Genomic DNA, 13,863 nt, shown 5'->3' on the forward strand with positions numbered 1-13,863 from the left:
ATCAGTGGTTTTATTGTAATTCTTAATAATGCATAGTATTATATTCTTTTTTTTTTTCATTCAAATTTCTTTAGTTTACTAAAATTTGCCCCACAAATTGAGCTAACTGATTTGTGTGTGTGTGTTTGAAACCTTGGTATTAGAGCATATGCAACTGGCGGAGAAGTATTGTTTCCATGGAGCTGATGTTTCAGCTAATTTTTTTTTTTTTTATTACAGCCTTTATTTTAAATAGGCATTTTTCTATATCTTGATATTTTAAAACGACATGGTTTTGTGTTTAAAGGAGGCTATTTAACCTGGAAATTACTTTCTAGTTAGTAATTGCGTTTTGTTCAGCTAAACTAAAAATCATTTATTAGAGCAGTTACTGTATTATATTACATTGCCACATACCACCATTAGCATTTGCATAAACCAGATTATGTAGACTCGCAGTATATTCTTTGTCACACTGAGTAATTTATTAGAGGAAACATCTGCTCTTTTCCATGGCCTGTGTTGTACACATGGGAAAGCTTGTAACATGACTACAACAATATAACTTCATTTGAAATTCTGATTATCTGCCAGATAGAATTATGAAAACTCAGCATAAAATACAGTTATATGTTTCTGCTGCTGAGGTTAAAGCTGCACTCATGCTCACAATTTACCATATTTTCAGACATATTTCAGGCTACATTAGCTAGCTCTGTAAGGACCTTTAGCTTTCAGGGATTGACATCTGTAGAGTTTTCATACAAAATTTTAAATTCTAAACAGCATATATGAAAATATGCATTTGAAAATGAGAGGATAAACCCACATTTGGGGTGCCATGTAAATAATGCTAATTTTTCCTCAAACACAAAGTTTGATAAAGCTGATTAAACTTTTTTTTTTTAGGGTTTCTGAAAAATTACGCATCTTCTTTACATTTCAAGCAATATAAATATACAGGACAACAACTTAGCATGTTTTTTAAAAATAATGTTGTTCACAGCTCTGTGGAAGTCTTACTAAAACTTACTAACAATGGCTGTTTCAGGTGCTGGTGGGAAAAAATTATTTTGGGTAACTTTTTACATGTGTTATTCCTACAACAGCAAACTCACTGTTTCAGGTGCTTGGTGAAAGAGTAAAAGAGAAAATCTATATTTTGAACACCCAGACCAGAGTAGAACCTCCAGTGTCATTACCCATAATTGACATTATTGGGGATTTTCTGGATTCTGTAATATATCAGGAAGTGAACCTTATTATCTGTTCTATGACAAATTACATATTCAAGTGTTTCTAGTTGCCATAACAATGAACATTTATCATAGCCTGACTCATGAAAAATTATTCTAATTACACGATACTATAAATATTACTTTGGTTAAATTATTAGTAAAATATAGCCATAAAATTATAATAATATTCCTGCTTTCTTTAATTGGAGAGGTAGCCGAAATACATATTTTACCATTTAATTCTGTTTCTTGGTTATGATGACATAGAAAATACTTTCAGTTGTTTTTGCTCAGCACATTATTGTGACAAATTCACAAAACACCCTTCAGGTTTGGGCATTCTCCTCACTGCCTTGCTGCCTGTCAAAAAAACTATCTGAATTATTTTCAGTCACTGGTCAGGGCTTCTTTCTTGCTTGAATTCTTTATTCCTCTGAGCAACTGTTAGCTACTTAACATCAATATTTCAGTGTGAAGCATCCCAATCCAACATTGTTATACAACAGACTGTTTACAAACATCAAGAAATATGTTTGATTATAAATACATTCAGAATAGATATGAGGAGGAAATTTTTTATAAGGAGGGTGGTGAAACACTCGCACATGTTGCCCAGAGAGGTGGCAGATGCCCAGTCCCTTGAATCACTTGAGGTCAGGTTGGACTGGGCTCCGAGCAACTTGATCTAGCTGAAGGATGTCCCTGCTCAGTGCAGGGGGAGTTTGACTAGAAGACCTTTAAAGGACCCTTCCAAGCCAAACTATTCTATGATTCTATGACATTAATGGGATAAATGCAATAACTATTGCTCACTCTCATGGTAATCATCAGCTTTGGGTTGATGGAGCCTTTAGGATCAATAACTCTCTGAATTTTTATTAATAAAAGTGTCATAGTACTCTTCTAAAGACAACTAGGCAGAATGTATCCCACTATGATGGAAGAGGAGCCACTTCATTCTGGTTTTCTGGCATGCAGGAAGCTAGGGGAGGAGATATGATACCCTGGTGGATCTCAAGGAGTATGCCAGAATTTAATAGCATTTATTCATTATCTGTATAAATGAAAAATAGATTTTCTGAAGATGACAGATATATTGCATTCTTCCTTTCTACCTTTTGAGACTATTTCCCCTTTACGGCTTACTTTCGGAAGAAAGGAAACCCTAAGTATCTTACTTTTGCTTCTTATGCTTTTATGTTTGCAGATGATCATTGTAGCCATAAAGTTTTCTTTAAAAGTCTCAATTGTCTGAAAATGTAATTTTAAACCATTGGAATTGCCCTTAATAATTTTATTTCTAAACCATTGCTCTTAACTTATATTTTCAAGTGTAAATATGCATAGGGGCATTCCTTCTCCCCATGCTTTCTAAAATAAGTGTCTTAGGGCTAAAATAACTATTTCTTCTTAGCTTTGTGATTTTTATTAGGTGTCTTACATAAATTGTGAGGATAGCTTGTATTTAAAGACAAGGATGTCATAGATCAAAAGAGAGACTTAAGCAAATCCAGATCTACTGAGTTTTCAAATAACAGGATACAGCATGGCCTTCAATTGTCAATAGCCTAGATTCCAGGAGGTGAAGACAATTTTTCATAGATTTGAAATTTATAAGTTATAAATAAGTTAAATGCCTGGTAAGACACAACATACTTACATTGATCACCACTGTGATGAATGAGGCACAACAGTTCATCTTTCAAGAAAAGTTTTTCTCCTATTACTCATCTGGTAGTCATGTCTGACTGATGTTGTCCCATGTTCCAGGGAAGTAATAAAACTTCAGCTGACCTGATTTCTATAGAAAAGGAAACAGACCGTATGAACGGTTTTCAGTTAAATGCAAATTATGTCTTCTTGTCCAAATGTCAGTTCAGATGCTACTGAGCCTCTTTCATATTATTCTTAGGTCATACAAACAAATTTGTCTATACCACTCATACGTCAGTCCTTGAGCATACATCATCCAGATTGATTCTTATAAGGAACTCAAGAGTACCTCAAACACAGAGGCAAACGTAGCTGGAAACTTGGCAGAAACATGGAAAAAAAGACCTAACTCAACATCATGTAGTTTTTGAAGATTTCATGGAATATTGTTTCACACTTGTATATAACCATTTGCAAATGCCATATAGGTATTTTAGAAGCAAAGTAATTCCCACTGGTTAACAATCACATCCTCCTCCCCAGCCTCCCTTTTGATTTTATTGTCCTGTTTAGGTTTCAGATTACATATGGCAGGTATTGTATCATCAAGCATATGCTCAGAAGAGACCCACATGGCTGGAGGCCTCTAAGGGCCATGGTCTGTCCCTGGCATGTGCTCTGCAGCTTCAATTTTGTATTCACAGAATCACAGAATGTTAGGTATTGGAAGGGACCTTGAAAGATCTAGTCCAACCCCCCTGCTGGAGCTGGATCACCTAGAGTAGCTCACACAGGAATGCATCCAGGTGTGTTTTGAATGTCTCCAGGGAAGGAGATTCCATAACCTCTCTGGGCAGCCTGTTCCAGTGCCCTGTCACTCTCACAGTGAAAAAGGTTTTCCTCATGTTTATGTGGAACCACCTATGCTCCAGCTTGCACCTGTTGCCCCTTGTCCTATCATTGGATATCACTGAGAAGAGCCTGGCTCTGTCCTCCTGACACTTGCTCTTTGCATATTTATAAACATGAATGAGGTTGCCCCTCAGTCTCCTCCAAACTAAAGAGACCTAGCTCCCTCAGCCTTTCCTTAAATGGGAGATGTTCCACTACCTAAATCATCTTTGTGGCCCTGAGCTGGACTCTTTCAGGCAGTTCCCTGTTCTTCTTGAACTGAGGGGCTCAGAACTGCCTCACCAGGGCAGAGTAGAGGGAGGGGCAGAACTTCTCTTGACCTACTAACCACACCCTTTCTAATGCACCCCGGGATGCCATTGGCCTTCTTAGCCACAAGGGCACGTTGCTGGCTCATTGTCACCCTCATGTCCACCAGGACCCCCAGGTCCCTTTCTTCTACACTGCTCTCCAACAGGTCAGCCCCCAACCTGTTCTGGTACATGGGATTGTTCTTTCCTAGAGGCAAGACTACACTTCACTTGTGTTGCTATTTCTTTCTACAAGGCAAAAATCTAATTTATATTTTGTCAGTACGTGCAACTGTTCTCTAATGCCTTCCCAGTGACTCACCCACTTCTTTTTTTCTTTCAGTTCTATTGTGTATATATTTTTATTCTTTCCACAAAAATAGTCATTTAATGTACTGGCAGCCCAGCACGTTACTTTTATGAAGTTTTAATTTCAAATAAGAACTAATTCTGACTTGGTGGTGGTAGTCATGTGTATGTGTAATCTTCAACTTGTTGGAATAGTTTACAGAAATTCAAGATTGAATAATCTCTAACTTAAACAAAATTAAACTCAGATTATTTTTATTTCAGATCTAAGGATTATTCAGTATTTCTTTAGAAGGTTTTGTTACACAGGTGAAAATATCTAGGACATGTAGGTTTACTGTAGTTACTACAGTGGGTGAGGTGAGACAACAGAACTAGTGTTACTGAGAAGAAAGCTGAAGAGCTTTTAGTCTTAGAAAAAAGAAGAATTACATTGCTTGATGCCTGATACTTAAAGACAAATTTGTGTTATCTGCCAACATCTAACCTGAATTAGTTTAGAGCTTAAAAATTATTCTAGAATATGCTCAGTACTTGCAAAATGGAGAACACCTTGCAGAACCAGAAGACCTGACATTGCTTTCCTCTAGCAATGAGAATTTTGTACCTTTTTTGCTACACGTACACTTTTTAATTAGGGTTTATCATCTTCACTTAATCAGTTGATAGAATTTCAGGGTATTTAAAGTATTAGTAATTCTTTTTTGGCTCCAACTTATTTAAGTTCTGCTTGGCATACTATTGTCATACTTGCTTTATCAGGGAGGTTTAAGACGAATTTACTTGTCAGTAATTTATATTCCAACAATTTACTCACTAACACCATCATTTTTATTTCTTCTTCTCTGACATTTATATTCTTGCAATGTTAATTACAGAATGTTGAATAACATTCAGAAAATCACATTGAATATTAAGAGCAATTAGGAAAGGAGTAGAGTACAAAAGAGGGAACATGAGTATGTCAATATGAATACTTGGAGAGCACTCAGCTTGAATGCCATGTGAAAATCTGATCCCCATCACATCACTGAAGACTGAAGGGATGAGGTGTGACAGGCATGGTCAAAAGCCTGGAACAGCTGGGTGAGATTTTCTCATTAGATTTTCTTAGTCCCTAATGGAGAGGACAACGGAGAGCATAATAGAAGTCTGTGAAATCACAAGCAGAGGATAAGTCAAGAACAACTATTCCTTGCCTTTTAAAGTGCAAGAGTCAGGAATATCAGACTTCATGAGATAGCTAAAAACAAAATGGGGTGCATGCAAACCGTAAAAAGTGATACTTGTTCTAAAGGCAACGTGAGAGGGTAACTTTAGAGAGTCTGATTGGTGACATACAAAACAAAATCATCACCTTTTGATTATGAATTGTGGGAACCTCAAAGGGTTGTAGGAGAAGCACAGCTATGTGCTTGTGCTAGTGTTGTGCTGGTCTTGTGCTGGTCTCACTGTTCTCTGGGCCAGCCCTGTTGGCTGCCTTTGTAGATATGATATTGGGTGACATAAAGAGCCAATGTCTATTCTTATGTTTCGTATATCAATTGTTAACAGTTTTTCTTCTGTAGCTGAATTCAGGGGCTCAGTGGCATTTCACTTTGGTGTTTGTTGGCAATTTTAAAGGCTGCAGTATTTCTTCATGGGCTTCTCTGGGCAGATTTACTATTACTAAGGTTTTGGCATTCTGACTTACTCTTGCAGAACTTGCATGTACAAGGATTAAACTTAAGTCTTCTGTTTTAGTCATTGCTTTGTGGCATAAATTTTTGCCTCTGTCTTTTTACAGCAAACTTAAATGGACAAAGTAGAATTTTTTTTTTTCAAGGTAGGAAGGAATCTTCGTCTTGTCCTGCAGTTTCACTTCAGCAGCTTTGATTTCTCCACATTACACAGTGCAGTCTAGGGAGAAATATTTTCCAGGAGTATAATATAAAGTTAACCGTAAAAAAGTGGTGGGGTTTTTTTTGTTTGTTTGTTTGTTTTGGGTTTTTTTGTTTTTTTTTGTTTTTACAGGATATGGACTGCAGGAATAATTTTCTATTAACTTAAGGAATGAGATGGATTAAGTTTAAAAAGCTGTATCTGAAGCTGCTGTGAGCCCACTTATATTTTTCAATTCCTTGCTATGTCTTTAGAGTCCATTAGCTGAAACTAGTTTCTATTAGTATATAGCAGTAAAACTGCTAATGCAGAGAGCTCATACTCTCACTAGACATAAAAAGGAAAGGGTAAAAGAGGTAGAGATGCAATCACGTTCCTCTTTTAGGCATGTTTTTGAGCACTGACCACTAAGTTTGTATCATTTGTTAGTACATACTCTTTTTTATTATTATTATAAAGGTTTGTTAGTATTTTGTTTGTTTTATTTATTAAGATTTTTCCCATTAACTATTTCCAGTATTCATTTTAAGTTCTTTATTCAGTGGTCAGTTAACCCAGATGGCATTTAAAATTTGGTTCTACTGAAGTAATCAAGTAAAATTTTGGAGTGGAGCTCCTGTTGCCATATTAACCCTGTCCTTTGAGAGGCATTGAATTGTCATCAGATTATGAACTCTCAGGTCACAACACAATGAGCAGGAAAAACTGCAAAAGAGTTCAGTAGTGTAGTGATTCACTGACACTACAAATTGTTTACCTGAAAAAGGACCTGTTACCTATAGCCATACTTTGCCTTAGGCAATATGAGTCCTTGTTGAATAAACTATTATTCCACATCCTGTGATCTTCATCACATTCATCAGTAATTTTTTGCGTAGTGTTATGACAATTTTGAACTGTCAGGGTGCTTTCTGGCCCTTTGCATTTTATTATATTGTATTTGATGTATGTGTGGTGCTTGATGCTCCCAGGCATCCATGTGTCCAATGTAAGAAAAATGTGGATGTTTGTCTTTGCCCATGCAATTGCTTTCTGCCGGGATTAAAAATTAAATAAATCAAGAAACTCTGGTGAAACTGCATGTTATCTTCTTATTCATGTTCTAAAGCAGAGACAGACTGCTTGATTGGACAATTTAGTGTACCAGCAAAACTTCTGACTAATTCCTTTTTTCCGTCTGTCAGCATTTGCTAATGATGGAAATTCAGTATTCACTATGTACCACTGTTAGGGGACCTTGCAACTTTATTGCTGTTCACGGGAATATAGAGCAGTAATTCATCTTCATTCACAACCTGGGATTCTGCCATCAAAATGTGGATGGCATATCTTTAGCTTTCTTACACAAACATATTGTAAAACCATCCCCAAAGAGAAAGTAATTGCAGTGGTTAATGTAATTGTCACTTTAATGAGATTTAATTAAAAAAATGAATAAATATGTAATTAAAAAGAACTGAGTAAGAGACATCCCCTGAATTAGAACTCAGCAAAGCAGGTATGGCAAGACCAATTATGTTGGAGCTTTTGCAAAATACAAAGTTTGATGAATAAAGCCTTTTCTGTAGATAAACAAGAACTGTATTACAGAAAAAACAGAAAAAGAAACATGAAATGTTATCCTGTAGCATGCAAGTAATTCTTCCAGTCTGATCAAATTTGGATTTCAGCAGAAGGTAGTATTTAATTTGCTGAATTATAAACCCTGCTAGCCAGTGTTATTGAACCTGGTTCTTTTCCTGTGTCATCTGAGAAATATCTCTCTTACCTACTTAAATTTTTGCATTTCAGGAATCTTATTCAAAGAAGAGAGGTTATGCATTGGAAGCAATATCCTCTGTACCTCTGGATGCAGTTCCTTCAGAAAATGATAGCAGTCTTTGTGATTCGATAGACATAGCAGTGACCAAAAAACCTTGTTCCCTAGAGATAGCAAGAGTTCCTTCCTCAAGACCAGGTAAATCACCAAATAATACTTTACATAGTCTTTGGTGTAAGTGTAACATTCTAGAAGGTTTTAAATTATTTATAGAAGGTAGAGGTTTATATTTTTAAGAATACAATACTCTGTTTGCTTATCACAGCATGATTACAGTCTTCCATTAGCTAGCATAAGAGCTTAATATCAGAATGAAGATTAATATCAAAATGTTGTAGAAGGAAAAACAAAGCAGAGATTTAAATAATTTCCTAGATAAAGACAAGAGGATTGCAAAAAGCCAAGTTAGAAATACAATTTCTTTAAGCCCAGCCTTTTGCAGTTGTCTATTTACCAGCCTGTGTCTGTTTTTTAATGAAGTGCTTAGCAACAATATTACGCAACTAATTAAAAATCTAAAGTTCACTGTATTTCCATGTTACATTAAGGAAGATCTGCTCTGTGTTGGAAAATGAAACAGTGTATAAGAATTTATAGAAATATTAAATGACAGTTTGGAAAACTACTGTTTGAATCATACAGGTTTGAACAGCAATGAGTTACAATAGTTAGAAAACAATAGAATTATGCTGATTCAGATGAATCATATTATCTCTAAGGACTCTCTTTATGTTCTCCAAAATTACATGCTTTCTTCCATTACCCTTGTTTGAACTCTTCATTAGTCACCATCTGGTACAGGAATTTCAGTACACAGTCATTTCACTATACATGGTTGGACTGAGAGTCTGCTTGGACAAATGACTCAGCATCACAGACCTATTTGAAATGGGCAATTGACATTTTGACATGTGCTATCTTGATTATGAATCATAATAGGGTAAATATGAGAATGACAGATGATTGCTGACTCACATCATGTTACCTATCTAGTCTGTGTAAAGGAAAGTGCTTTCTTGATTTCACAGCTGAACTAGGATTGGGAGACTGCCAGAGCTCTCTCAGGCAGGTACCAAGATACAGCTTTGGAGTCTGCAAGATGAGGTGGAGTGGGTTATAATTCTCACCTCTCCATAAAGTCTGGGCTAAGGAAAACTTGAAGGATCTTGTGTTATGAACAGTGATCTAAGAGGTGGCACAAAATGGAATAGCATCTTTATAGCATAGTTGCACAGAGCGGACCAGAATGTGGCTCAAACATCAGTATGACTAGTTGTGTAACTGAAGATTTACTTTGTTGATGCTTTGTTGATGTTTTTTTGGCTTATACAATCTGAAAAATTAGCAGACTGTGCAGGACAAGATTATGGGCTGTTGTTCAGTAAAGGGAGAAAATGCCAAATTATCCCTTTTCTTCACACTTACTTGATTAATTACCATAAACACACTTACTGCAGTGGGAAGGCTGCCATGCCCCTACCCCATGAATTGGCCAAGGGAGTTCATTATCTGCCTCAATAGTAATGGAGCTCAACTACAAAGCTTTCCATTGTAATTAGTATATAAAAAAAATAAATAAAAATATGGACATTTTGCTAGTTAAAATACCAGGCTTTGGAAGCGTGCTCTCTGCTGAACATAGGCATTTTCATAAGCATAGTAAGTCTGTTAAGATCAGTATGAAAAAAACAGATCCTACAAAAGGACATTTTTAGGTCTTAATCTGGAAATGTGTTTTGTGTATGGTTAAACATGATGTGTATGAGAGGCCCAGACAACCAAGGAAGCTGTAGGACATTCATTTGCATACCCATCATTTCAATAAAATATAACAAGGTCAGTGAATTGGCAATATAAATATACTGTAATTCCTTCTGTCTTAGTTTTCCATATATCATCGTGATCTTTTTCTTGATATTCTATTGGGAAGAACATTTGGCTGTATAGATAAACAGATTCCAAAATGTGGTTTTGTTTTAAGCTATAAATGTAGTAGTTAGATAACTAGCCAGGCTTGTATCTGTAATCATGTTGGCTGTTATCTTAAACTACAAATGGCCCAAATGTAATCAACCATGTCACTCACAGTTATAAGGTACTTAGTACTATACATAATTGTATGTGGATGTCAGCCTGCCACTTCAGTTCACACAGATTTATTGCTTGAATATGTTAGGTGTGATTACAGAGATGATCAGTTTAAAACAAATACCTAATTTGCATTATTTTTTCCTGAGTTTCCTTGGTTTCATATTGCTGAAATATGTTGACTTTTGGAAAATTGTTTCAAATTGCTGTACAATGTCATGTGTAAAGTTCATTTCAGAGCACTAGGCAGCACTTTGAACATAAAATTGCCCCTGTCTGTCTCCTTTCCCTAGGTGGTAGGACTCCCTAGTTGACTCTCCCCACTGTCTGGGGCATTACTACTACATAGAAGTGGAAGTTAGACTGACTGCACTTAGTCATGGAAAATTCTCCTTTCCTATTTTGAGAGAAAAGGTTATTCTGGCTGACCTTTCAAGCTGTAGAGTTGCACGTTGTAACTATTATCTGCCCTACTAGTAAACTACTAACAGTTAGGGAATAGTCACCTTGCCAGTCATCATCCTCTAATCTGCTGGGGAAAAAAGTGACTTCTGTGTAGTTCTTCATATAGATTTTAATTTCCTGAATCTTATTCTTGAACTCATGGAGAAGAGCAGAGGATGAAAAGTTTAAACACCCAAAGGTAAAGGACTGTTAGATGTAAGGGAGAACAGAACAGAAAGGAAATAAAAGTAGACATAAAGTTTGTTACTTCCACTTCTGAAATTCTGTGTTGTGTGAGCTTAATGTCTGTTTGCAAGAAATTAGGTTTATATAGGAAGAAGAACAGTTACATCATTGGCTTGTGTTGGCAGTTAAAACAATTGATTCTAATGGGGACTGATCTATTAGTCAGAAAGGCTGCATGTATGTCTGAGTTCAAGATAAGCTGTTCTTTGTTTCTGTGGTAGATTGATGGGATAAGTAAAATAGAAATTTGGATTTCAGATTTCATTAATCAATCCCATTAAATTAATTTCATAAATGAATTTATAATTTAATAAATTTTACTAATGCTTCTGTTGCGTTATTCCAGAACAGTATCCTCATTCCTTAAACTAGTCATCTTAATTTTTACACTACCCTTCCATTAAAAAAAAAACAACACATGACATATTTAACCTTAAAAAATAACCATGAAATGTTATACATTCATAAGGCACACATTAGTATTGCCCTTTTGACCTCCAGAATGTAATTAAATTTTGTGAACTGTAGCAGCAAATAATTTTGGAAAAATGTGTAAAATTTCAATAAATGGCTGAAACTCAAGACACTGGATAATTCCTATGCTTGAGTAGGCATTGCCAAACATTTTCATGAAGTTAGTGTGGTTTTGATCAGTCTAGAATACTGGTAGAAAGTTTAGGTGCAGCGCCATGCTGCATTTGGGCCTTTGCTGAAGACCCTTGCAGACTTAACTTGCATCCTTGATAGCTTGGACGTTTTGTACCATGCTCCATTCTTACATCTCATAATGTGATACCCTTTATTTAGCAGAAATGTTGAAGGAAATCCAGGCTGCATTACACAATAAATGTTAATAAATGTGGTTTGTTTGAGTTTTTTTCATTGGAGCTAAGTATGTGTCTATATCCATGAGAGAGATCATCTCTCTTTCAGTCTGTGTGTGTAGTTTCTGCTGTGGAAGCTCCCTAGGGGTGAGACCAGGTTGCAGTTTACAAGCTGAATTTTTAATAATGGTGAATCATGCCCACTTCTACTTAAAATATTTTTAAGTCTCATTGAGTATAATTTGGAATTGGAGAGGACTTTTCAAACTCTGTTTTTCATTAATAATTTGGTGAAAAAAATTCCATATTTGGGAAAGCTGATCTGTCCATGTGGATTGATTGAAGTTTTAACAGCATGTCAATAACAGAAAGAGATACTGCTGTCCAAAAACTGCTTGAAAATCAGCCTGGGATAAGGGAGTTCTAGTTCAAAGACCTATTTTTTCCAGTTTTGTTACTTTACTGTGGCTGCAGGTCAAAGAGATCTTGGTGAGCCATCTTCAACTTGAAACAGCTCAGCTGTAGCAATGCAGAATTCAATGTGGGCTCCAAAATCCAGCTGGGAACTAAGGTAAATACTGAGGGGCTTCCCTTATGCTGAGCTCTCAGCCACAACACAGTCAGCAATTCCCAAGCCAGCAATTTTAAAGATATCTCTGAGTTCCCAATTACATCAAAGATGTAACTTCTGTCAAAGATGTTCCCTTCTGTCAAGGGGAGAAAAATGTCCTTAGATATGTGATGTGTTACCACTCACCTGTAGCAGGCAAGCAAGGAGTTGAAACATAAAGGAAGAGACATGTTAGCAGCTGATCCTCTACCCAGCTAAATGTACTTTGGAAAAATCTTGCTGTTGTCAGTCACGATGGTTTTGCTATTTAAAAAATTTGTAAAAAAAAATAAAATTGCATGTAAGTGTTAGTAGCCTGGAATGAGGACCATACTATATTATATATGATATTAATGATACCTTTTTCCTATAGCCTTATAATCACAGCAGGGAAAATAAAAATAAAATAAAAATCTTGACACTGAATTATTACAGCATAGCGAGCAGTCCCCAGGCTGCCCTACCTACTGCAACATTAGGATTTTTTTGCTTTTTGAGCCTGGTATCTCTGTCCTATCATTACAGTGAAAATTTACCTGAAAATTTGTAGCCAGTGAGTCAGCTCACCTCTGCTTGCATTCTTGTGTCTACTATATAACAGTGTGTCAATGAAGCAATCTCCTACAGATACCTAGGACACAGTTCTTTAGAAACTTGAATTGCAAAACAGCCTAACTGTGATAATATTTTAATCAAAATTAAATCATGATTAAGATACCAAATGGATCTCCTATTGTTTAATGAATTTATAACTTCACTTTTGTTCAGTTGTTTTCTAACTATAAGCATACCAGGGCAAAGTGGCCACAAGAAGGAACCATTACACTGCCAGATACACAAAATTACTTGGATGAATGGAAATTTAAGAGGCTGGCCTTAGTCATTTGTGCTTCATAATTTTGAAACTATAATTGATCTGAAGGATTATGGATTAACCCTTCTGAAGTCCACTCACCAAAACTGCTTTTTTTTGTTTTGCTGTTTATTTACCAGCTTTTTAGTGAAATATGCTTTAAGAGGAAATTTGAAAATCATCAATTTTCAGTTGTATTTTCCAGTTGATAAATTATCCATATTGAAATATAATGCCCAGCCTTAGTTGTAGGACCTATACATATATTTTTGCTGCTCTTTGACTTCCTTTAACCGATGTCTGAGCTAATTGGAGAGAATTCTACTACAGTACAGTATTCCTTGATTTAATTGTTTAAACAGGTTAATTTATAAAGATGTTAGGATCACATTCAGAACTTCAAGATACAAATCTTTGCCAGAACACAGTGTGTTGGAAACCAAACTAACCTTCTCCTGACTGAGTTTCAGTGATGACACATTTCTTATTTGTCATTCCTCCTGCCACAGCATAGAGTGCACAGTTCTTATCAGAAGCAGTTTTGTCTAATGCACTAGCATGTTTGCAGATTGGATTTTTTAATTTCATGTGGTATTATAAAGGTTAAGGGAGTGCTGATGGAAGAACAAAATATACAGTAGCTCTTCTATAGTGCATTTTGTGTTCTTCAGTACAGCTAGTGCTAATTTTAAGCACCTTTCAACAATATAAAATTAA

The 13,863-nt window shown here is 35.9% G+C and overlaps 1 protein-coding gene across 10 annotated transcripts in view; it reads left to right on the top strand.

Moving 5' to 3' along the window:
• ANKS1B (ankyrin repeat and sterile alpha motif domain containing 1B) overlaps positions 1-13,863 on the top strand; it is a 432,033-nt gene that overhangs the window by 119,922 nt on the left and 298,248 nt on the right. For all 10 annotated transcript variants that reach the window (XM_051612894.1, XM_051612912.1, XM_051612951.1 and 7 more), the window contains one exon: positions 8,054-8,219. In XM_051612894.1, coding sequence (XP_051468854.1) covers positions 8,054-8,219 — 166 coding nt within the window. The remainder of the gene's footprint in view (positions 1-8,053; positions 8,220-13,863) is intronic.

This window comes from Apus apus, chromosome 1, assembly GCF_020740795.1.
Source record: "Apus apus isolate bApuApu2 chromosome 1, bApuApu2.pri.cur, whole genome shotgun sequence".
NCBI classification, from domain to species: domain Eukaryota; kingdom Metazoa; phylum Chordata; class Aves; order Apodiformes; family Apodidae; genus Apus; species Apus apus.